The sequence below is a fragment of the Lithobates pipiens genome, unplaced genomic scaffold (genome assembly GCF_037356315.1).
Source record: "Lithobates pipiens isolate NorthernLeopardFrog02 unplaced genomic scaffold, aLitPip1_a1.2 Scaffold_1, whole genome shotgun sequence".
Taxonomy (NCBI): domain Eukaryota; kingdom Metazoa; phylum Chordata; class Amphibia; order Anura; family Ranidae; genus Lithobates; species Lithobates pipiens.
This window is the reverse complement of record NW_027507685.1, coordinates 163243470-163270334: the sequence shown is the minus strand read 5'-3', so window position 1 is coordinate 163270334 and position 26865 is coordinate 163243470. Positions and strand designations below refer to the sequence as shown.

The 26865-nt window shown below is 41.1% G+C and overlaps 1 protein-coding gene across 1 annotated transcript in view; it reads left to right on the top strand.

Moving 5' to 3' along the window:
- PSMB7 (proteasome 20S subunit beta 7) overlaps positions 1-26484 on the top strand; it is a gene marked incomplete in the record, with an annotated part of 105853 nt that extends 79369 nt beyond the window's left edge. The window contains 3 exon segments of the mRNA XM_077478838.1: positions 22753-22904; positions 23029-23141; positions 26294-26484. Coding sequence (XP_077334964.1) covers positions 22753-22904; positions 23029-23140 — 264 coding nt within the window.
- Between the last annotated feature and the right edge of the window lie 381 nt (positions 26485-26865).

Below are 26865 nucleotides of genomic sequence, written 5' to 3'. Positions count from 1 at the left end.
CGCCGCGAATCCGCTGCGTTTTCCCGCATCGCATTACTCCCGCCGGCAGTTCACACTGCCCTATGCGGACGGCTGGAGTGTCAATGATATGTTAATGACACCCCCAGATCCGTCCGCATATCGCAGTGCGATCTGCCGACTCGCACAGGAATCGGATCGCATGGTGTGAACCCCCATGCGATCCGATTCTGTTGCGGACCAAAAAAAGGGTCCCGTGCGAGTTTGCTGCGGGAGCGGTGCAAATTCAGCCATACTATCTGTATGGCTGGACTCGCATCGCTACGGAGATAGGATGTGATTTGCGGTGCGAATCACATCCAGATCTCCCCCGCAGCAGTGTGAACCCAGCCTGAATTTGAACAAGTTGAAGTTAGAAGCTGATTGTCTACCATGCACAGCTGCACCAGATTTTGCATGCTACAGTTTTAGCGAATTAACCCATTGCATATCAGGGAGTGTTAGAAATCAGCTTTCTTAATTGGAAATGTTTTTGCTTCTCTGTTCATCACTTGAAATGTGTTGCAATAAAGCCCAGTTGCAGGTGTGCAATTGCATAATGGGATAACCAAAAACTAAATCCAATTGTTGCTGGTTTTGTAAAAAGAATTGCTTTTGGTTGCATGCTGGATAACTACACAGTACCAAAAACATTACTGTGCCAGAAGTTTCTGGAATATTAATAGGAAGCAGCTTAATTAAACTGGGCTTTGCTGCCAGTCTCAAAATTGATTGAGTCCAATAAATCTGTAATAAAAATGATTTAGTAGTTTTCATGTGGATAGTGACAGTCTATAAATACAATGCTGCCCTGCGCTGTGTTAGACTGCTAAACAGCTTAAAATAGCTGATACTGTTGACGAGGGGTAACTTGTAACTGTTTTGATTTCCTCTCTGAAGGGCAAAGTGGTATCTTCTCAGACAGCAGCAATCTTATTTGCATTTAGTTGTTATGCGGGATGTGGTTAAGATTACCCATTGTCGCGAGTTGCCACAGCAAGCAAGAGAATAAACCCCCTTGAAGATTATGGTTCATTAAAACGGGAAGAAGATTAATATTTTCCCTGTCAAGATCAATACAGCTTCTCCTGCACTAATTGTCAGAAAAGCTTGCGGAGGCTACTGAAGGATGGCAGTGTGTGAGCACAGTAGATCACAGGGACAGTATTCAAAGGAAGGCTGTCCTGCACCCTCTGGTATCGACTTGCAAATTAGCAGCTGGATTCTAATTAAACAAGTTTAATGAAAGGAGCATTTGAATACTGCTAAAGAATTAAAAAAAGACAATCCTTTTTCTGCAGTCTGATATGTCCTGTACTACAGACCCAGGGAGACAGCAAGTGCCATGTGTGATATATACATATGTATTTTTAGCTCTGGCATATTTGAAAGGTTCTTGGACAATACTTGGATTATAACATGTATTGCTAATAAAATGTCAAAGGTCTTAAATTCTTATCGTCTGTGAAACCTTTCATTTCCAAAGGGTCCTGCTTCTCCTTGCAATACCCACAGTCTCTTATCCATCTACCATTAGTGTTATTGGCCGTCACATAATAATTGCTTAAATCTGCCATTTTGTCACTATCTTTGGCCATTATTTTCACTTTGTTGTCCATCATTTTACCAATGAGACAGTCATTACATAGACCACTTTCTTTGCTACGCCACTCTCTGGTAAGAGCAAAATATAACAGTCGTAGTAAATCCCTGATACTTCCTAGAGAAAGTAATGCTTCAGGATTCACGATGACCAGCAACTTGACCAAATGCATAGACCTTTACTCGGGTGATCTGTGCTTTAGTAATGTGTTTTCTGCATGATAGTAGGAGCCCTGCATAAAGGCAATTTCACTTTTAGTAACATCGCTTTTAAATTACTTGCTTATGTCACTTAAGGTGTAGTTATACCACATAAGGTAGAATATTTTCACTGTTTGCAAATGGGTAAGTTAAAGGAGTTTAGGTTAATAACAAAAGGGAGTAGAAGGCCCTGGTGGACTACATCCATGTCTAGACAAACCGCTCTAGCCATGCATGTATTTTGTAACTTAAAATGTTACTAAACCTAAAAAGTGTTGTTTACTTTAATGCATTGTTTGCTTTAAGGTAAGTGTTTTCAATTTCCCTGTGCCCCCCCTTCCCTGTGTGAAGAGTAAGAGAGGGGATAAGAGATCAGCACTGCACGGCTGCATCTATGCTCCCCTTACTTCCTCTTCACACAGCATTCGGGAAGCAGCAGGAGCCATTGGCTCTTGTTGATGTCAATTAAATGTAGTTAAGAGGACGTGAGGGGGCGGGCCTAAGTCCTGCTTTATAAGTCTATGGAGCGCGGCTCAGGTTGAGAGCACTCTAGCGGTTTTTCCCCATAGCAAGCGACTGGCTATGGTGAAAATAAAGAGGGGGAAGAGGAGCCGAGAACCCCAGAAGAGGACACTCTGTGCAATGCCATTGCATAGAGCTGGGAAGTATAATACGTTTTGTTATTTTAATTTTAAAAAAAAATCTGACTTTAGTAACACTTGAACCCCTTCCTGTTCTGTAGTCTGTAGGATGACATTCCTCTGCACCATGTCCCTTGCCAAAGGAACGTTAATCTGTGTTCCCCTTTATGTGCTCCTAGTAAAGACTGTGCTTTTGTGCAAAGCGCTTTTTCTATGACTAAACACTGGTGTCCAATCACATGATCAATAGTTCCACCAATCCTATGGATCACATGGGCTTGTAATGATAAACTTTTGGCACAGACTGAGGTACATTGATTGTAAAACACATGGAAAGGAAAAAGGTTGTTTCTGTAATTCCTAATTGCATATCTGTTCATGTGCTCACATGGTATAACAAATGAGCAGTAAGCAAAGATTTATTAAACCGTGAACCATATAAAAGCCTTATATCCTTAAAGAAAGTAAAAAAAAAAAAAAAAAAATTTGATAGGCAAGTTTTGAGTTATGATTCAATTAACTGCTTCTAAATTTGGTCTGGGCACCTGGGTATCCTTTTGAATATGCTAGCTGCCTGCCTGTCAAGTTGATCTGCTGGGTTTGATACAGAGTCACAGGCCTGGGTCACTGTTTACTTTTTTGGCTTGGTAACTAAAAAGAATTGAAAAAGCCAATAACGACCAAACTAATATTTTAGGAAAAAGTCGGTAATTGCAGCCTTAAACTAAGATTTCTTTTAATTTTCAGTTGTGTGGATTGTAACATTAAAGACCTTTGTCTGCTACTTGTATCTTTAGTTTTTTCCTTAATTTGCTAGCCTCATGTTTTGAGAACGTACAATGATTTAATTTTCCTGCAGTTTTTTTTGGTTCTTGACTTATCACTAGTGACTCTCCATTTTATCTGCTGAGTTTAGCCACTTGCAGTGCTCTAGAAATGCATTTTTCTTATGCCTCTTCAGTTTCTACTCTTTGCACAATCGCCTTCTATCCCTTCTGCTTTTGCTTTTTGAACAGAGAGCTGCCAAGAGCAGATAGAATGAAATCTGGGGTGGCAGGTGCTGTGCCCCACAGTTAGATTGCAAGACTTTGAAGATGTTTCAACTTAAAGGAGCCGAGGGCTACAGGCTTAGCCAATTTCTGCAGGTTGCAAGAGCTTTGGCTTTATGCCTTTTGAAGATGAGTTGCTAAAGCTCCTGCCACTGCCTCAAGCATGCTAACACCAGCAGGATGTGTTTTTCTCTTCCCTTTTTCTTTTTTTTTCCCTATGTTTTTTTTTTTTTTTCTCCTTCCATTTTTTTTCTTCTAATGTAGCTTTAGCATATCTTGTATGTAGGTAGCATGTATTTTATCAATGCCAATTGTGACAAGCCTGGTCCTGCCTGGAAGCTTTCTCTGCAATGATAGATGACGAAGTGCACAAGTGCCACTTTTCCAGACTGATTTATGAAGCCATATTTCACAAAGAAGCAGCAGCCTCTGGAGAAACGTTTATAGATTGCCAAAGACCAGATCTGCTTCAGCTGTGAAGACCTTGCAGTTTTAAGCCTGTGATGCCATGCACCTGACACCCACTGCAGAGCTGCCTTCATTTGTCATGTGGGCAGCTATAGATCTAACCTGAGCAATGACTCCCTGCCCGGCCTGTGTGCAGCCTTTATATCATCTTATTGACTTGTGCTTTCAGCCAGCATTAGGATTGTCTATGGTTCTCTCTGTATCTATCATTTTCTGTAAATTCTGCTCGAATTCAATTGCAAATTTTGGAATTGTGGTTGATTCTAACCATCCTATTTTGCCATTTGATTCTACACCATACATCAAGTAATTTTGACTGTGAATCGTATGGCTTTTGCTGCTGAAACAGTGAATATAGATAAGCTGATAGGAAATAAACATCTCCCTTATTAAAGACCAACTCCACCTTTTAGAGCAGTGGTCATCAACCCTTGTCCTCAGGGCCCACAAACAGGCCAGCTTTGCCTGATAACTGAAATACATCACAGGTAATATTTGTTGCTCAGTGATTGCAGTATTCTAGTCTGCATCTCCCCAAGGTAATACATAAAACCTGGCCTGTTAGTGGGCCCTGAGGACAGGGTTGATGACGACCACTAATTTAGAGTATAATAGTGACACTGCTGCTACTACCTAATTGTCTACTAATATATCCAAATAAATATAATTATCAGTAATTAATAGTACTAATCTTCCAATATATGATGCCAACTCTTATCAGTAATGCAAAATAACAACCAAATATTGCCATGAACACCAAAAACTGTCAAAGTGAAGATAATAGTCGTTGCACCAGTGCATGACTATGTATGATTGATGTATATATATCAATCAGCCAGGATTTATATAGCGCCAACAGTTTGTGCAGTACTTTACAACATGAGAGCAGACAGTACAGTTTCAATACAGAAGGAATCAGAGGGCCCTGCTCATTAGAGCTTACAATCTAGAAGGGAGGGTTAAGTGAAAGGGAGGTCAATAACTTGGGGGGGGGGGGGGGGGATGCGACGATGGGTGAAAAAGAAAATAGGTGTGGGTAGAATAGGCTTTTCTGAAGAGGGTTTTCGGGGATCGTCTAAAAACTGACAGGCGGACCTATTAAGTCTGCTAGTGTGAAAGGGGCCTTAAAGTGCCCATAATTCAGCTATTTTAAACAAAAACTGATTTTGTGTAGAGTAAAGCTGGCCATACATGGATCAAGTCTGTCAGGGCAGTCCAATTTTGCAATCTTGCCTGAGCCTGGACTCAGGATCCTCCCACATGTCTGGGCCTGTGGGTTTTTCATCAAGCCTCTGAAGGCCTGAGCCAGCTGCTCCTGCCCCTACACAGCTCAGCGCCTCAGTGAGCAAGGAGGGGCAGAGCAGAGAGCAGTGATGGACAGTCACCAGCTCTCTGCTCGGGGAGCTGTGAGAACCATGCGCTCTGCGGTGTTCGAAGCTCTGTTCTCAGTGTTAGAGCTGTCAGGGGACAGATGTCTCATCGGACCAAAGCTGCATCCACCTAGGTAAGTATAAATTTTCAGAAACCTCAAACCCTATACTTGTAACTGTTTACACTGAGCATCACAAGATCTGAGGGGAGAGTCAGACGAATGACAGGATGGTCTTCACGGATCAGTAGTGTAAGGCAAGCCATAGATGATACTATTTTCTTGCTGCGGGGAAACATCCCTGCTGGGAGATCATAGAGAATATTGCTAGTGGCTATAGCCCCTGGTATTAGTCGCATCCTAAAAGTCTGACATGCTGGTTGTACTCAAGTCAATCAATGTATACAAACCTGTCCCTGTTGAATGGGCCCAGATTCTAAACGTCTGTGGCCAGTAGTGCGGACCATAAGACCCATCAAACCATCTCCAATGCAGTTCAGCCCAAAGACCCAGAGCTTTTAACCATTACTTCACCAGGAAGAGGACTGGGCACCATACAGAGATTTCTACAGGATTGGGCAACCTGTATGATGTGGGACATGCTTCATTACAGGCAAGTAACAGTGCATTTGGAAAGTATTCATAGTGCTTCACTTTTTACACCTTATGTGTTAGCCTTATTCCAAAATGGATTAAATGTATTATTTTCCTCAAAATTCTGCAAACCATACCCCATAATAACTATGTAAAAAGTTTGAAATCTTTGCATATTAAAAAAAAAAAATCTGGGCACGCCTAGTTTTGTGCAGTTTCTCCCATTCTTCTTCTTTGCAGGACCTCTTAACCTCCAGGTTGGAGGGGGGGGCATCAGTGCACAGCCATTTTTAGATCCCTCCAGAGATGTTTAATTGAGTTCAAGTCTGGGCTCTGGCTGGGCCACTCAAGAGGACAGTCACAGAATTGTCCCTTAGTCACTCCTTTGTTATCTTGGCTGTGTGCTTAGGGTTGTTGTCCTGTTGGAAAATTAACCTTCGCCCCAGTCCGAGGTCCAGAGCGTCCTTTCATCAAGGATGACAGTCTCTGTAAATTGCTGCATTCATCTTTCCCTCGATTCGAACTAGTCTCCCAGCTCCTGCCACTGAAAAACATCCTCACAGCATGATGCTGCCTCCAACATGCTTCACTGTAGGGATGGTATTGGCCAAGTAATAAGTGCCTGGTTTCTTCCAGACACAATGCTTGGCCAAAGAGTCCAATCTTTGTTTCATCAGACCACAGAATTTTGTTTCTCATGGTCTGAGAGTCTTTTGGCTGCCTTTTAGCAAACTCCTGTGCCTTTAACTGAGGAGTGGCTTCTGTCTGACCACTCTAATATACAGGCCTAATTGGTGGAGTGCAGAGATGGCGGTTCTTCTGGACAGTTCTACTCTCTCCACAGAGAAACGCTGGAGCTTTGTCAGAGTGACCCTTGGGTTCTTGGTCACCTCCCTGATTAAGGCCCTTCTCCCTGCTTGCTCAGTTTTGTTAGGTGGCTCGCTCTTTGGAGACTCCTGGTGGTTCCAAACTTCTTGCATTTACGGATGGTTGAGGCCACTGTGCTCAATGGACCTTCAGTGATGCAGACCTTTTTCTGTACCCTTCCCCAGATCTGTGCCCTAAACAGTCCATTCTCAGAGGTCTACAAGACTATTCATTCTTCGTGGCTTGGTTTGTGCCCTGACATGCACCATTATCTGTGGAAACATGTATAGACATGTGTGTGCCTTTTTCAAATCATGTCCAATTAACTGAACTTGCCACAGGAGGACTCCAATCAAGTTGTAGAAACATCTCAAGGATGATCAGTAGAAACCAAATGCACTTGAGCTCAATTTTGAGTGACGTGGCAAAGGCTGTGAATACCTTTAAGTACGTGGGATTTTTTTTTCGTTTTTTTTTTTTTTTATATTTCATAAACTTGAAAAGATTTCAAACAAACTTCTTTCACATTGTCATTATGGGATATTTTTTAGAATTTTAAGAAAATTAGTTGAATTAATTTTGGAATAAGGCTGTAACATAAAATGTGAAAAAGTGAAGTGCTGTGAATATTTTATGGATGCACTGTAAGTCACCGATGCTGTAGAAAGTGTATTTATCAAATTGAAATTGAGGGAGCTCTGTATATGGCCTCCATTAATATTGAGCTAAGAAATTGTCCCCATAAGTCATGCACTGTTCTTAATAGGCTGGCTGATTCATAGACTCGCATTGTGGGAAGGAGCAGTAAAGCACAGCAGCTGTTTAGCACTGCAAAGGTGGGCTATGTGCTGGGCAAATAGGTCTATCCGCATGTACAAACCTTAAAAAGAAACAATGTTTAAAAAAAAAAATGCATATTGGATCCTTTCTTCCATCTACTGACCGTGCCCAAGTTATCTAATGAGTTTTTTGTTTTGTTTTTCTTTAACCACTTGACCACTGGGCACTTAAACCCTTTAATAAACAGACCAATTTTCAGCTTTCGGTGCTCTCACATTTTGTAAAAGAAAAAATGAATTTTTCTGTTCTAAAATTTAGCAAATTTGTCATTTTTCTTCATAAATTTTGGCCAAAATTTATACTACTACATATCTTTGGTAAAAGTACAAATTGGTTACTTGGTCTTTGTGAAAGTTATGCTGCCAACAAGCTATGGTGCCAATATCTGAAAATTGATCACATCTGAAGTACTGACGGCCTATCTCGTTTCTTGAGACCCTAGCATGCCAGAAAAGTACAAATACCCCCCCCCCCCCCCCATATGACCCTTTTTGGAAAGAAGACATTCCAAGGTATTTAGTAAGAGGCATGGTGAGTTTTATGAAGTTGTCAGTCCCAAAATTCTTTGCAAAATCGAGATTTCCTTTTTTTTTTTTTTTTTTTTTTGTTCCTTTTTTTTTCTTTTTTTAATTTTTTCACAAAATTGTCATATCAGGTTATTTCTCACACACAGCATATGCATACCACAAATTACACCCCAAAACACATTCTGCTATTACTCCCGAGTATGGCGATACCACATGTGTGAGACCATTACACAGCGTTGCCACATACATTAGCCCAACATGCAGGGAGCACCATCAGGCATTCTGGCGCACCCAGGCCAATTCTGACATTTCTCTCCTACATGTAAAAATCATCATTTATTTGCTAGAAAATTACATAGCACTCCAAAACATCATATGTTTTTTTAGCAAAGACCCTAGAGAATACAATGGCGGTCGTTGCAACTTTTTATCTCGCACGGTATTTACGCAGCAAATTTTCAAACAGTTTTTTTTGGGGTAAAAAAAGTTTTGTGCTTTAAAAAAAAAAAAACAGTAACGTTAGCCCAATATTTTTGCATAATGTGAAAGATGAAGTTACGCTGAGTAAATAGATACCCAAAATGTTACCCTTCAAAATTGCACACACAAAGTTCGCTACTTAAATATCCCCATAGGCAACACTTTACATTTTTTTTACTGGTTACATGTTTTGAGTTACAGAGGAGGTCTGGGGTGAAAATTATTGGTCTCGCTCGAACGTTCGCAGCGATACCTCACAATGTGGTGCTTGAACACAGTTTTCATATGTGGGCGGGACTTGCGTATGCGTTCGCATCTGCATGCAAGCACACAGGAACAGGGGCGCTTTAAAACATTTTTTTTTTTTATTCGTTTATTTTAGTTTGATGCTTTTTTTCCCCAAAAATACATTTTTTGATCACTTTTATTCCTATTACAAGGAATGTAAACATCCCTTGTAATAGGAATAGGGCATGACAGGTCCTCTTTACAGTGAGGTATGGGGTCAATAAGACCCCACATCTCACCTCTAGACTGGGTAGCCTGAAATGAAAGAATAAAAAAAACTATTCTTGGTTTGATTGTTACGGTGAGTCAGTAGAAGCGCGGGGGGGCGGGGGCATGTCTCCTCTCGCCTCCCGTAAGAATGATCAAGCAGCGGAACAGCCGCTATGATCATTCTTATGGTGTAGGGATTCGCCAGCTGAAAAAGCTGATATCTGAATGATGCCTGTAGCTGCAGGCATCATTCAGATATCCCTGCCCAAATTCAAGGACGTCATATGACGGCGGGCGGGAAGTGGTTAAAATGCATATTTTTTAACACAGTTGTCCATTTATACAATATTTCTAACACACAGCATGTACGTACCAAAAATGACACCCCAAAATAGATTCTCCTACTCCTCCTGAGTATGGCGATACCACATGTGATACTTCCACAGCCTGGCCACATACAGAGGCAGAGTACAGCCGAGGATGGCTGGGTATCACGAGTATTGCAGGGCATCACCGAGGATGGCTGGGTATGGCAAAGTATGGCAGGACATTTCAGGATATCACCGGGTATGACTGGGCTTCGCAGGGTATTGCAGAGTATTGGCAGGGTAAATTGTCAGTGAACAGCTCTGTGGGCACTACAGATCCAGCCCACAGCGCTGCTGTCACCGATCTCTCCCCTCTCACTGTACAGAGAGGGGAGGTTTGTTTACAAGTGATAGCTCTGTCATTTTGATGGTGCGATCACGTGGTAAACGGTCGCGTGATGAGCGGCCGTTTACTGTGATCTGTGATGCGCCTGGTCCCGTGGACCCGGCAGTCACGGATGTTCTCGAGTGTACCCCAGGGGGCACGCGAGAGCGGAATTCTGGGAGGATGTCATAGTACGCCCTCCCAGCGTTAAGCAACCGCCCTGTAGTAACCGTCATTCCGCTATGGGCCGGTTGTTAACTGGTTAAGCTTCGCGCGCACACACACACACACACACACACACACACACACACACACACACACACACACACACACACACACACACACACACACTAGTAGTTTTTTGTTCATCCCAGCAGAACTGACAGCTCAAGATCTTCCCTGCTGAGCTATTGTGTTCTCACTGGGGAATGCACCCCAACCCCCGCCGCCAGAACACTCCGGTCAGTGCCCCCAGCCATTTGCTGAAAGCTCTGATCGGGAGCCGATCGACAGACCTTTTTTCGGTTATGCTTCTTTGACGGTGCCTTCTGACGAACAAACTCCAGTACATGCGGAGTGAATGTTGGCCAGTTTCTATTGAACCAGCCAATTCGGTTCAACTTTCAGCCCATGTGTACTAGGCTTTAGTTTTAATGATTTGCATAATTAGTTACAATCCGATAACTGTCCTGCCCAATCAAACTCTGTGCTGATATCACATTAATGGGCTGGAAAATCCACTTGGCTACATAAGAGTGTATGTAGTCCTTGTGTAGCTAAATTATTGCTACCCAGTCTAACATTTTTATGCATGGATAACAAACATTTTGTTTATAAATCTACCAAAACCTGAGCTCATGTTTGAGCAGTCTGTCTGATCAATACATTTATGCCTCCTCCACGCTCATCTATAGAAGTGCAGCTGTAATGAGACTTGGAGTTCCAGACAAATCCTCTGTCGTTTCCTGCCTTGTTTATATTGTTGCAGTTTATGCTGCATAAACACCGCACCTCGCTGCTTTCAGGCATTGCTTTAGTTCAGAGCCTGATTGTTTTTTGTTTTGGTAGCTTACTTGGCATAAATTAATAGTTAATGTCTGTGCCACTAACCTGGATTTACATTCTTTTACTAGAAAAGATAAACTGCTGATTAATTCAGTATAGAACTCAATTACAACATGAGCTCCTCTCTGCAGGGACCTGTCACCCTGCAGACAACAGATGCTGAATTTATACTTCAGTATCTTCCTTACTGCAATGAAATATTAACATGTTTTATTACATGTGTGAGGTGCAATTAGAGAAGGGAAGGAGGTGGGCTGTCTGAATGTATGGCATTTGATATTCCTACACTGTTCTCATAAAGCGGTTTAGCCACAAAATAAAGACACTGCATGCTTCTACCAGCTGCATGATCTTACATGGCCACATTCATATACCGTATCTCACAAAAGTGAGTACACCCCTCACATTTTTGTAAATATTTTATTATATCTTTTTGTGTGCCAACACTGAAAAAATGGGACTTTGCTACAATGTAAAGTAGTGAGTGTACAGCTTGTATAACGGTGTCAATTTTCTGTCCCCTCAAAATAATTCAACACACAGCCAATAATGTCTAAACCGCTGGCTACAAAAGGGAGTACACCCCTAAGTGAAATTGCCCAAATTGGGCCCAGTTAGCCATTGTCCCTCACCGGTGTCATGTGGCTCATTAGTGTTACAAGGTCTCAGTTTGAGACTTGAGGACTGGAGTTGAGAAAAACTGTGCTAAGGTAATAGAGCATGGGCAAGTCTACAGGTGTGTGGAGAACCTGGCAATCCCAGCATGTTTTGCCAACTGCAGGGTATTTGAGGCCTTGAATAAAGATACTATGCTATTCTTTGACTGTTGAGAAGGTGCAAGTCTCAGCATGCTGGCTCTGATAGGTAATCGACAACTGCTGAAAGGACAAAATCAAAGTACCTCACTCCTGCCAAACCAACCTATTGTAGACGTAAAAAAAGGATTTGGCCCTTGAGCCTCTGCAAAAGCCGTGACCCCTGACATGTTTCACTCTGCCCACCAGAGCTTTGGCTATGATTAGTTTTTGGCTGGATGGGAGTGCAGCGTTTCTTTTATTTTATACACGCATTGCTTCAGATGAGCACCTTTTGGCACCGGGAACCTTTCTCACTGGTGACCGTCGGAGTTTGATTTCCCCAGTTTAAGCGGCATTTATAATTTTGCACCAAGGTTACACATGCTGGAAGCTCATGCCTCTTGCAGCAGTTATCGCGTACCTATCAGACCCAGCATTTCCTAGAATCGGTACTTTGACACATACCGGAGTAGCAGCTGTTGAGGAACTCCAAAGCTCAGCATAACCCAAGAACTGCGTGTGCTGCGAGGATGGTATTGGCAGCCTGCTATTTTACAGCTGTTAAACTAGTTTTTAGCATGCTGTGACCTACAGTCCTTATGTAGCTGGAGCATGGCAATTTTCTAGAATATATGCAGATCTAGAACAAAAATGTTTACTGTAGTAGGACGTCTTTTCCAAATATGATGCTGAATGAGCTAGAAGCCTCCAGCACCTATGTGGGGTTTACTTTACCCATCCTGTATCATTGCACAACTCTCCATCCCCTGAGTATACCTAATTGCCCTCAGAAGCCAAGCTGATCCACAGCTGTAAGTGGACATTTGGCAAACACAAGTCATTTATTATCAACTGACACCAAGCCCTGCGTTCCTGTCACTTGGTCCCACCTATAATTACCAGGTTTCAGTCTGCTAAAAGCAGTTTATTTTCTTTGTGTGTTTGTGTGTGTGTACAGACACTGATTAATCTGTTCTTGGTCAGCATTGCTTTGGAGAAAATGTGAGCTACATCTTTTATGCTTTCTTTTTAAGTTGAATTCAGAATTTCTGGATTCCTGCATGTTTCTTTTCCCAATTCTTTCAGCCAGAGCTTGACTTAGACATTGCCAATATTTTAAAACTCGGGGACACTTTACAGCAAAATGTTGTCTAGCTGGAGAAACTGAATCAAAAGAATCTTATTATATTCAGATATAATTTGTATTTCAAATATTGCTTATTGTAAAAGGTTAACATGAAAAATTAAATCATTACAGAAAGTGAAGCTGGTCAGTAATGGAAAAAGGGGGGCAATATTTGAAGGTATTACCCCTTCAAGATATTGATCCTGTGCAAAATTAATCTAAATAGTCATCCATCTATAATTAAGTTTGTATGTTTTAATAGAGTTGTCGGCAAAAGAGAAACAGCCAACATGCGTGTGTGTGTGATTATGTTGAATATTAAGACACAAATGGAAGGCACAAGATTGAATGATACATTTACAAAATACAGATAATAAAAAACAAAACAATCCAGGTTGGATTTAAGCATAGCAGAAAGGTAGTGGCAGATATCCCAACTACTTCATATTTTCCGTACCATAGTTCTCATCCCATGTTGCACAATATAGCCCAGCTCCAGGCATTGCTATATTTGTAGTCTTTCATTCACACATTAACGCTCATAATTTATTTTTTTTGTTCTTCAGAAGCTCCGTCAGATCTCCTGTAAGTCCTCTCAGTATGTACAGCGAGAAGTCACATGTCCGGTTCCCCACTGCATGGAAACAATGTTTATGAATGACACCAGTTTTGATGTGGTGCCTCCACCCCCCTCACTCTAGTTCCATTCACAGAGCGCAGAACAAGCGTCTTTGTTGTGCCGTGCTTTGTGAATGGCACAGCAGAGTGAGCTTTGTTACAACTACACTCTAGTAAAAAGAAAGTACATGTTTTGTTTTTAATTTTGCTGTTGATTTTTAGTTTTAGTTTTCTGCTTTGGAGAAAGTCAGGCCTGTTCAGTGATGGGACCTATTTCCAGCTGGGGGGAGCCAGCAAATTAAGGTCTAAGGCCTCCATCCTTGCAATGCAAACCACTCCATTGCTTAGAGAGGTTCAGAGCACTCCAACAAGGGAAGCAAACTAGAGGTTGCCATTTGAGTACCCTGTTTTTTTTTTTTTGTTTGTTTTTTTGGGGGGGGGGGGGGGGGGCTGGTTTTGTTGCATTTTGTACTGACCGGAAAGTGAGTGCATATGTGTGAAATAAGGTAGTTGTATAGATTGTAAGCAATATTAAAGCTTTGTGGTCTTGATTATTTATATATATATATATATATATATATATGTGTATATGTATATATATATATGTGTGTGTATGTATATATATATATGTATATGTGTATATATATATATATATATATATATATATATATATATATATATATATATATATATATATATATATATATGTATGTGTATATATATGTATATGTGCGTGTGTGTATGTATGTATATATGTATGTGTGTGTGTGTATAGATAGATAGATAGATAGATATACATGTTTTACTTACCTGCTCTGTGCAATTGTTTTGCGCAGAGCATCCTCAATCCTCTAATTCTCTGGTCCCCCACCAGCTCTGTTTTGTAAATGTTAAACTCAACTCCTAATGACTGTGCTGATTATCACTTTAAGCTAGGTGCTAGCAAGCTTCAGGATGCTTTCTACAAGCTTCAAATAATGATGAAGCCTGCTAGCAGCTTGTTGCCTAAAGTGACGTGATCTGTGAACCATTTCCGGACCACCCACCGTTGTTTTATGTGATTACTTTGAAGGAGGCTATTGTTATGGCAGCAGCTAGCTGCCATAACCCCGCTATCCTCATCAGCAGGCAGTCCGCTACAAGATAAAAGTGGTCTCTGGCGGATTCATCGCAAGATCACTTATCGGCGGAAGGAGAGGGCCCGCCGCATACCGGAGCCGCCAACAGCGACGGAGGCGATCACATCGGTCCACTGCCTGGGTATGGAGACGAGTGAGGGGAGGATGGCTCCCACCCGTCTCCATATCACTACAGGGCGGAGGCGATGTCAAAACTTAATTTCTGCCCATAGCTCTTAAAGGGCCATTTATTTTCCCTTTTTTTTTTTTTTATTGCATTTTAATGTAAATATGAGATCTGAGGTCTTTGACCGCAGAGCTCATATTTAAAAGGTCCTGTCATGCTTTTTTTCCATTACAAGGGATGTTAAAAGTGACAAAACATTTTTTTTAAACAGTTTAAAAATTTAAAAAAAAAAAAAAAAAAGTATATTATATATATTATTTATTTTTATTTTTTAAACGCATCCATCCTGACGAGCTTGCATGCAGAAGTGAACACATACGTGACTAGTGCCCGCATATGAAAACTGTGTTCAAATCACACGGTAGAGCAAGAGCAGTAATTCTAGCGATAGACCTCCTCTGTAACTTAAAACATGCAACCTGTAGAATTTTTTTAAAACGTCACCTATGGAGATTTTTAAGGGTAAAAGTTTGTCGCCATTCCACGAGCGGGCGCAATTTTAAAGTGCATGTTGGGTATCAATTTACTCGGCATAACAATATCTTTCACAATATAAAAAAAATTGGGCTAACTTTAGTGTTGTCTTTTTTATTTTTTTAATTTAAAAGTATTTTTTTCAAAAAAGTGCACTTGTAAGACAGTCTGCAAAGTATCGAAACATTCCTCAACCCTAAGCTAACTATAAACATTGTAACGTTTTTGTTCTTTAGATCAAAGGAATGAACTTCGGTCTTTAACCACTTAAGCCCCGGACCGTGTTCCAGCTAAAGGACCAAGCCCCTTTTTGCGATTCGGCACTGCGTCCCTTTAATTGACAATTGCGTGGTCGTGCGATGTGGCTCCCAAACAAAATTGGCGTCCTTTTTTTTCCCCCACAAATAGAGCTTTCTTTTGGTGGTATGTGATCACCTCCGCGGTTTTTATTTTTTGCGCTATAAACAAAAATAGTGGCAATTTTGAAAAAAATGCTATATTTTTCACTTTTTGCTCTAATAAATATCCCCCAAAAATATATTAACTTTTTTTCCTCAGTTTAGGCCGATACGTATTCTACATATTTTTGGTTAAAAAAAATCACAATAAGCATTTGATTGGTTTGTGCAAAAGTTATAGCGTCTACAAAATGGGGGATAGTTTTATGGCGTTTTTATAAAAAAAAAAAAATTCAGCGATTTTATTTTATTTTTATTTTTTTTCTCCTTCCTGTGCCTGCATCATTATGGCGGACCCGTCAGACAATTTTGACACATTTTTGGGACCATTGGCATTAATAGAGCAATCGGTGCAATTAAAAATGCACGAGGAGAGGTTTGTTTACACTTTCCTCATTCTTCAGCCCTGTGACCCGATCGCAGGACACTGGTGGTGTAAGGGGCCAACGGTCACGGCGCTCGGGACCGGGTTGCGAGTGCACCGCCAGCAGCGTGCGTTTGGCCCACAGCTGGGCACTTAAAGGGAACGTACAGGTACGTGATTGTACAGGGATATCCTGAACGAAAACCTTCTCCCTGTACTTGGCCTCATTCATCTTTCCCTCGATTGCAACCAGTTGTCCTGTCCCTGCAGCTGAGAAACACCCCCCACAGCTGCCACCACCATGCTTCACTGTTGGGACTGTATTGGACAGGTCATGAGCAGTGCCTGGTTTTCTCCACACATACAGCTTAGAATTAAGGCCAAAAAGTTCTGTCTTGGTCTCATCAGACCAGAGAATCTTATTTCTCACCATCTTGGAGTCCTTCAGATGTTTTTTTTTTTAAGCAAACTCCATGTGGGCTTTCATGTGTCTTGCACTGAGGAGAGGCTTCCGTCGGGCCACTCTGCCATAAAGCCCCGACTGGTGGAGGGCTGCAGTGATGGTTGATGTTCTACAACTTTCTCCCATCTCCCGACTGCATCTCCGGAGCTCAGCCACAGTGATCTTTGGATTCTTTACCTCTCTCACCAAGGCTCTTCTCCTCCGATTAGCTCGCCAATCCCCCCCCCAAAATCTGTTACTAATGCGCTCCATGTGTCTCTACATTTTTTAAGCAGGTTTGGCCTTTCGACATAGTTCTTTGTAGACTGTGGAGAGGAGCTTCATCAAGTCCTCTGTCCTTAGCTTACTCTCCAGGGGGGACACACCCAGCTCCGGAGTGTTAGAACCGAACTGAGTGAGGAAGGTATGTCTCAACTGGAGATATCGAAATGGATACCAATTTGGAAGGTTGTATTTAACTTTCAGTTGGTCAATCGTGAATGGCTTTGTCCCCCCTACTACATGCTTCAATTGTTTGATGCCAACCCTGGCCCATATCACTGTATCAGGAATTGCACCAAAGTGCAGTAGTCTAGGATTGAACCAAAGGGGGATGTCTTGTGACCAGCTCCACACTTCGTTTTTCATCAAGATCTGTGCCTTGTCCCATGCTCGCATTGAGGCAGTCAAAGATGGAGAGGCTTGTGGGCCCCTGTATACTAAGTAGGATAAGCTCTCATACGAGCCCAGAAGGGCTGCCTCTAGTACTGTTGCCGAATCCCTGTCGTCCTTTGTCAGCCAGCGTCGGGCGATCACCATCTGCCCTGCTATGAAATATTTAAAAAGGTCCGGTAATGCCAAGCCACCTTGACCCCAGGGCTCCTGCAAGGTACGAAGACTTATTCTGGGTTGTGCGGCGGCCCATAGAAAGGAGCTAAATAGACTATTCACCCTCCTAAAAAAGGAACAGGGAATCCAAATTGGCGTGTTTCGCAGGAGATATAGGAAAACTGGTAGAACTTTAATTTTAAGTAGGTTAACCCTACCAATCAGGGACAATGGCAAATGTTTCCTCGCATCTAGCTGCACTTTAACCCTGGCTAGTAATGGGGAAGGTTTAGGGACAGAGTCACCAACTCGGGGGGGGGGGGGGGGGAGGGATACTCGTACACCCAAATACTTGAACTCCTTCACCCATTCAATGGGTACCCTGTTGGTCGCTAGAGCCTGGGCATCTGTCAGTAGCCATCACATTAGACTTCTCCCAATTAACTCAGAGCCCGGAGAACACGGCAAATTTGTCAAGTACTCTGAACACCGCCTCCAGGGATGGCCCTGTGTCTCGCAGAAAGAGAAGCATGTCATCTGCGTATAATGCTATGCATTCCTGGATACCCCCTACCTCTAATGCTCCAACCCCAGGTGACCTCCGCAGAGCTATAGCCAAGGGCTCTATTGCTAGAGCGAAACAAGGATGGGGACAGCAGGCATCCTTGACGTGTGCCCCTGCCCACTCTAAACTGAGAGGAGACCGAGGTACCTATCTTTATGGCCGCTTGGAGATTACTAGAGCAGAGAGATCCAAGTCACAAAAACCTCTCCAAAGCCAGTAATTTGTAACCTTGGCCAGATGTGTGCCTTGCCACAATTCTGTCTCTGAGCTCTTCAGGCAGTTCCTTTTGACCTCATGCTTCTCATTTGCTCTGATATGCACTGTGAGCTCTCAGGTCTTATATAGACAGGTGTGTGGCTTTACTAATCAAGTCCAATCAAACACAGCTGTACTCGAATGAAAGGTGTAGAACTATCTCAAGGATGATCAGAAGAAATGGACAGCACCTAGGTTAAATATGAGTGTCACAGAAAAGAGTCTGAATACTTAGGACCATGTGATATTACAGTTTTTGTTTTTTTAATAAATCTGCAAAAATGTCAAAAATTCAGTATTTTTCTGTCAATATTTGTGTAATATTTATTTATTATCTCATACATACACACACAAAAGGGAGACTAATCCATCCAAGGGTCTATATGTGTCACTAAACTCCACAATACTATACTATATTATATATGCAATCTTCTTCAACTTTTAAGCTATTCACACCACACCAAGTGTTCAGTGTCATCCAACCCTGGTAGGACATGCCTTCATCGGATCTATTTGTCTTACTCAAAAAGTAATGGCATGCATAAAAGAAAAAGCAAAGAGGAACTTCAATAGTGTAATAACATTAAAACACCATTTAGTTTCCCATCTGTTAAAAATCCACTTACAAGCAAATAATCTTCAAATGCCTTAATCTTATCACAAATGCTGTCGTTGCCAGATAAGCTAGAACAGACCTATAGTATCGGCGTCTCACCCGACAGCTCCTGTCACGTTCAGGATGTCCTTTCCGGCCCAGTGTGCTATGTTACTTTCAGTTGCCGTACAGGCCCAACGCATTTTATTGGGACGTTGTCCCAGGATAAGAGTGATGTCCTGTGTCAGTCATTTCTGGAACTTGGCTTATGATGGCCAAATGGGATCAGGGTGGGTGTAGGTTGGACAGCCATCTTTACATTTTTGATGAGTGTATACCCTTTTCATTCCTTAATTTCCTAATTGTGTTTTTGGAGTGGAGTTTTCATGCTTGCAACTCTGTGCTGAGCCAATAAAGGCAATGCACTCCATGTATAGCTGATATCTTACCTCAGCAAGTGTCAAAAAGGGAGACTACATGTTTGTAGTTAAATACTGATCTCCCTCTAACAGCTAATTACAAATCTTTACATTTAATCCAGAACCAAAAAAATCCACAAACATCTGAAATGACATCAAACGTTATTTTAAAATAAACTTTGCCTAAAGTTTAGCATAAAGTATGTGCTAACTGAAAATACAGTATACTTTTTCCTTTAAGAGACTATTTCAGTTTGGCATCTCGGATATAATCAGCTCTTGTTAGTTGTTGAAACTCGTTCAGTGTATTTCTAAATGCTGTAAGAAATGTCTTATTTTGGTCTATGGGCCCTTTAAAATGAATGCTGTTATAAAAACAATTGCAAGACTTTGGCAGAAAGAATTTTTAGTATTTACTGGGTTGTGCAAATTTCCCTAACCTGCCAGCGGTAGAAGCCGTCTATCCACGGCAGACCTCCTTCAATAGCTAAATCGTAAAAGGCCCATCACGATAATCCATCAGCACCTGATCCTGCACGAAACCTCCACACTCCCAACAGCCGGCTTAAAGCTAAGATTTAATACAGCCCCATGTCTGCCATCAGGCAGGCCTCGACAGTTTAAAGCTCATTCTCTAAATCTCTGCAGACTTTATGGCCAGCCGAGGGCTCATATAAAGTTTAATAGCATTACGGCACATAAATCATCTTTTAAAGATGCCACTAGCAGCTCCGATATTAAATGAAGACAATTGTGCGCGTTATAAATAATTTATCAAACAGCATTTCAGATTGCCTATCCAGTCTGACTTGTTTATTTTTGTCCTTACCAGAGTATTCCTCTGGCACTTCTTGAGAGAACCATTACCGGTCAGTTTAATGAACTCTGGGGCCGTTTAGGCCACCACAAGCTACATGCTGCAGCTGCGGTGACCGATCTGGAACTCTCTCCTGCCTTCTCCAAGTGCTGGCCATTTGTCATCTGCTGGTAAATAGCTGTGCACATTGGAGCCCAGGGACACATTGTGTGATACAGTGATGGAAGCAAACAGATAGCTCTATAAAGAGCTGCTTGTCACCGCTGACTCGTCTTACCGTACATCACTCTTATTGTAATCTCATTTTAGAAGCAGCACAGCGGACCCTGGGGTAACATATTCCCAGGTACTTTGGACTTCACAGCTATAAACTACTCGCAGGCCCAGTTATTTGCTCCAAAACTTTCTTATTTTTAATTACACGCATGCTGCTTGCCTATAAAAGGCAGGAAATAGCTGTATGTGGGATTTTGCATATGTACAGTTTACCTGCATGTGTGTAGCGTAATAATAATAATGCTGTTTTTCTATGTCTCAGACATAATCCTTACATTACTTGATCATTATTTTCAGATATGCTGCATAGGGTTTAAACTTAAAATGTTCAGTGTTCTATTTTGGGACACAACTGCTTAAATTGGGAATCCACATTTAATACATTAATCTTGCCCCTATGTCTAGATAAGCAATAGGATTATCAAAGTGATTATGCTATATTGCCCACAAAATGGACCTCTTAAGATCATGTGTACATATCTGGGAGCAGCTTCACTGGGCTGTAGTGCATTTGCAGAGTACCATTTGTTTGGTGGCCCAGACATTGAGATGTATGACCATCTATGAGAACTACTTTATCTAATGGCTCAGACATAGTCGACCAATAGCAATAAAATGTAGAACAAAGTGCCTACAGTTTTATATATGGCGGGAAGCGGTAACATTTTATTGTGCAGAATTTCACAAACAAGGGTTAATTTTTCGCAGAGCTTCTTCAACTTAGAACTGTCGATCGTGTCCCATATTGTTTTTTTGAATAGTGCTGGTCCTAGCCATGAATCCATTGATGAGGAAACACCGCTCAAGGTGTGAGTGCTGCAAGTCTAGCGTTGCTTCCAAAGCAGAGGTGCCCACCCGGCTCGTCTCCGAGATCAACAGGGAAAAATTTGATGAATGGCTGCACACTCTAGAAGGAAGCCAAAATCATTTATTGTAGTGATTAACAAATAAAAGCATATACAGCACAGTGAGCACCAGGAGATAAAAATGTTAAACACAGATGGCAACGCTTTACACGTGTTAAAATTTTTATGCATGTGCGGCCATTCTTCTGTTTTCCCTGGTCCTAACTACGGTATATAATTAGTTGACCTGGATAAATACAGTACAGTTGGAGGTTCCACTACTCCCACTGTATGTGAAATTATATTGCGTATTTTAAACTTGTTCAGTAATGAGCCCCAATGGGACTATTGAATGGTCAATAAAATGGCTAAGTTCAAAAGGGGCTCAGTTAATGTCTGGTGTCAGTGGGTGTTTGATAAATGATGGAACATTTTTTGGAGTACTTTATATTGTTGGTCTCCAAGTGAGGTAGCTTGTGTCAAGACGGTGTTTTTTATTGTGCGTTGTCACTGGTCTTATTTACTAGCCTGCTTTGCGTTATCTTTGTTACCATCAACCTTCCCCATTACAGGAACGGTATACAAACATGTTCACTTCCTGTTCTGAGCATACTCTCCTCCTGCCTCAAACTCTGTTGGAGCGTCGGTGAGTTTAGCAATAGCAACATGAGTGGGGCCAAAGAAGTGATTACTGTTCATTTGCTAAAAGTTCAACATTATAACAACTATAATAGCAGCTGTCGACAGCAAGAGTATCCTGAACAGTATTCACAATAATATTTTTCATTGTACTGTTTACATTAGTATTTTCTGTATTTCATATTTTTTGTGGAGTTGAGGAACGCTTTGAACTTCATGAATGTTTTGAGAAGTTTGGTGACCCCTGTTTTAAACGTACAAATCAGGGCACTCGGGAAAGTACTTTCTTTGAGCCCTCTAATTGTAGCTTGCAAACTGCCTGTGTTTGCACTGTACTTTTTTACTAACTAATGGAATTGCCTGTCTGAAAGGATGTAACTACTTTCAGATCTACAAGAAGAATGGAACTGCTAAATAGTAGAAATTTGTGAAATATACTTAGTCACAGGCCATGTGGCTGCTTTATGTTGGACTACAGGTAGGGTCCTGGAATCTATTTGACAATGCTTTTTTTTTTTTTTTTTTTTTTTTTTTTTGTTTAAAACACTGTTTGAGAATGCACAGGCTTGAGATTAACACATTTTCGAGAATTTAGCTTCAAAAATGAAACTTTTGGATGCACTATGACTGACTTGCCTGAGTGGCGGGAAGTGGCATATTTTAGGGATCCTAATTGGATCATTTAACTTTATCATCCCATGTAGATGTGTACATGCAGTCTGAGAGAACAGAAATTTGCATCTCTCCATGTTGCTACTGCAGTTGCCTAGGTGTCTAGGATGAATATCGATGAAAAACGTTTATTGAATATAGGAGGTCTGTGCTTTAAAGGGCTATACATGACATCTCTAGGACAAAAAATGTAGAGAAAACTGTCCCCAGAGAAGACACAGGAACTTTTATATTTACACATACATACGCCACGGTGGCTGGTATGGACAATAAAAACTTGCACCTGGCTAATGGTGCTCAGTTGTATAGAGACTTGTTTGGGTTTACTGAATACACTTTGGATAAAATTTGGTTTTCCATCTGCAGGAAGAAGAGGCCAAACAATTGGTACGAGATGCCATTGCTTCTGGGATATTTAATGACTTGGGCTCCGGTAGCAACATCGACTTGTGTGTGATTACAAAGAATAAGGTGGATTACATACGCCCTCATGATGTGGCGAACAAGAAAGGTGTAAGGTAAGTACTCGCAACCTTGTAGCCACTGTAGTACATCTAAATGTCCACCCTTTGGACTGTAATATTTATATCTCAAATTATACAATATAAATTGTATAGTACAAGTGTATTGTTTGTTTTATAGATCTGGAAATTACAAGTACAAGAAAGGCACCACTGGTGTTCTCTCAGAGAAGATTACTCATTTCAACCTGGATGTAGTGGAAGAGAGTATTCAAACTATGGATACTTCCTAAGGTTAAAGACCATACTCCCTGTTTGTACTGAGTTGTAATATGTTAAATCTCTGTTCCCTTCTGAGAGATTCAATAAAAAACTGTCATTGTTCTGTTTATTTGAAATAATACTTTTACACACCAATGCATTAAAGCTGAATTTCGGGCAGATATAAAGGACTTTTATTTGCAAAGGCACACTGCCACATTTTCACTCAGGGTACCATAACACACACACACACACACACACACACACACACACACACACACACACACACACACACACACACACACACACACACACACACACACACACACACACACACACACACGACTATAGAATGTGGGCAAGTCCAATATTCAGTAAGTGAAACACAAATTTTGTCGCTCTGTATTCATAATAAACTTAGTCCATATTTGGGATCATCTTTTGTCATAAATGTCTCCCAGCTTCTTCAGGTTGAAATGTACACTTTCATCTGGAGCACTCCTCCTCAGTACCTTCTATTTGACTCAAGATGTCCTTCGTCTTTCCCTTCTGATGAGCTTATCAGTTTTTTTTCAATTAGGTCTTCTGTATCCGTCTTCATCAGTCTTCCTCTTTCACTGTCCAGTCAAGGAGTGGTGCTGGAGAGGAGACTGTCAGTTATTGACATATATAATAGCCACCTTTCAATGAACTTCATCTGTGGATTTAGCCATTTTCCTGTAGTCTAGCTTTAACAAATATAGGTGCGTCTCATAAAATTTGAATATCATCAAAAATCAAATGTATTTCAGTAATTCAAAAATTTAAATTCATATATATCATATAGATGTGTTGCACACAGAGTGAGATATTTCAAGCATTTTTCTTTTAATTTTGATTATAGCTTGCAGCTAGTGAAAACCCCAAATTTAGTATCTCAGAAAACTAGAATATTGCATAATAAACATAAATATTGGCTTACTGAAAAGTATGTGCATGTACAGTATAGTATGCACTTGATACTTGGTCTGGGCTCCTTTTGCATGAATTACTGTATCAGTGAGACATGGCATGGAGGCGATCAGCCTGTGGCACTGCTGAGCTTTTATGAAAGCCCAGGTTTCTTTGATGGTGGCTTTCAGATCATATGCATTCTTGGATCTGGTGTGTCTCATCTTCCTCTTGACAATACCCCACAGGTTCTCTTTGGGGTTTAGGTCAGGCAAGTTTGCTGGCCAATCAATCACACTGATACCATGATCATTAAACCAGGTATTGGTATTATGGCAGTGTGGGCAGGTGTCAAGTCCTGCTGGAAAATTAAATCGGTATCTCCATAAAGCTGGTCAGCAGAGGGAAGCATGAAGTGCTCTATACTTGGTAGAGGGCTGCTCTGACTTTGGACTTGATAAAACACTGCGGACCAACATCAGCAGATGACATGGCTCCTCTAATAATCACAGACTGTAAAAAAGTTAGCATTTTGCGTGAAAATTAAGGTCACAGAGTCTGTGGGACAAGTGGAGGGGCACAGAATCCAAGTTGCATGAGGTTCAGTGTGACTTTTCCGCAGTCGGTGATTTGGGAAGCCGTGTCATCTGCTGGTGTTGGTCCACTATGTTTTAGCAAGTCCAAAGTCAGTGCAGCCCTCTACCAGAAAGTTCTACAGCACTTTATGCTTCCCTCTGCTGACCAGCTTTTATGGAGATTTCATTTTCCAGCAGGACTTGGCACCTGCATACCCTGCCAAAATTACCAATACCTGGTTATAAATGTATCACTGGGCTTGATTGGCCAGAAAACTCGCCTGGCGCCATAGAGAATCTGTGGAGTATTACCAAGAGGAAGATTGAGATACAAGACCCAACAATGCAGACGAGCTGAAGGCCGCTATCAAAGAAACCTGGGCCCCCACAGAGCACCTCAGCAGTGCCACAGGCTGATCACCTCTATGCCACGCCACATTGATGAAGTGTGGCTGTCACCGATCGGCTGTTCCCTGTTATAAGGAAAGACAATCAGTGACGTCACATGCCAAGCCACACCCCCAACAGTAAAAAAACACACACGTCACACTTAACCCATCCCTGCCCCCAAGTGGTTATAACTCCTTCACTGCCAGTGTCATTTACACAGGAATCAGTGCATTTAAATAGCACTGTTTGCTGTATAAATGACAGTGGTCCCAAAAAATGTGTCAAAAGTGTCCGATGTGTCCACCATAATGTAGCAGTTGCAATAAAACTCACTAATCGCTGCCATTACTAGTAAAATTAATAAAAATGCTATAAAACTATCCCCTATTTTGTAAATGCTATAACTTTTACGCAAACCAATCAATCACTAATTGTGATTTTTTTTTTTTTTTTTTTTTTTTTTTTACCAAAAATATGTAGAAGAATACGTATCGGCCTAAACCAAGGGGGAAAAAATGTTTTTTATATATTTTTTGGGGATATTTATTATAGTAAAAAATAGTGCATTTTTTTCAAAATTGTCGCTCTATTTTTGATTATAGTGCAAAAAATACAAACCGCATAGGTGATCAAATACCACCAAAAAAAGCTATATTTGGGGAAAAAAAAAGACACCGATTTTGTTTGGGAGCCACGTCGCACGGCCGTGCAATTGTCAGTTAAAGCGACGCGGTGCCGAATAGCAAAAAGGGGCCTGGTCCTTTGGCTGCACATTGATCCGGGGCTTAAGTGGTTAAGTAAGCCAACATTTCTATATTAAAAATCTTTATTTTTTTTTATTTTTTTATGTAATATTTAAATTTTCTGAGATACTGAATTTTGAGTTTTCACTAGCTGTAAACCATAATCGTCAAAATTAACCACTTTAGGACCTGAAGGATTTTCCTACTTCCTGACCAGGCCATTATATATGTATATATATATATATATGTGTGTGTGTGTGTGTATGTATATGTGTATGTGTGTGTGTGTATGTATATGTGTATGTGTGTGTGTGTGTATGTATATGTGTGTGTGTGTGTATGTATATGTGTATGTGTGTATGTGTGTGTGTGTATGTATGTATATGTGTGTGTGTGTGTGTGTATGTATATGTATGTATGTATATATATATATATATATATATATATATATATATATATATATTTATATTTCTTTTGGAAAGTTGAGTAAAAAGGAGCGCCTGCTGAGAAATGTTTTATTTTATTTTTTTTTATTTATTTTTTTCAGTGCTTCCTCTGCGCAAACAACCAACGCTAACCATTACCCCTAGGATCTTTTGCTATTGACACATCTGTTTGGAAACCTTTCCCATTTATCAGCATGCCGCAACAACTGATATAGTGGGTATCCCTGTTCCCCCCCCAAATGCATTGGCTCGATGTACTTGTCACTATTTTCAATAAACACTTTCTAACGCACCTATTTGTAACTTATTGGACACCAAGCGCTCGTTTGTACTCACCTTTCCAAGTCTACATGCAGAACAGCCCTAAGGCTGTACCCCAAGGAAGCAGTACAAGCCCTAAGAGGGCTCACCGCCATCATCCTTAAATTGGCACAAACCAATGAAAGGGTTTTTTTTTTTTCTCTATATCCCATATCACCCACTCATGACCAGTGCCTGAAAAAGTCAGTCCAGCATGGTCTCCAGCCCTAACATGGATGTATGCAGTGCATCCAGAAAGTATTCACAGCGCTTCACTTTTTACACATTTTGGGAATTTGTTATTCTGAAAATGTATTAAATTCATAATTTTCCTCAAAATTCTACAAAAAATATCCCATAATAACAATGCGAG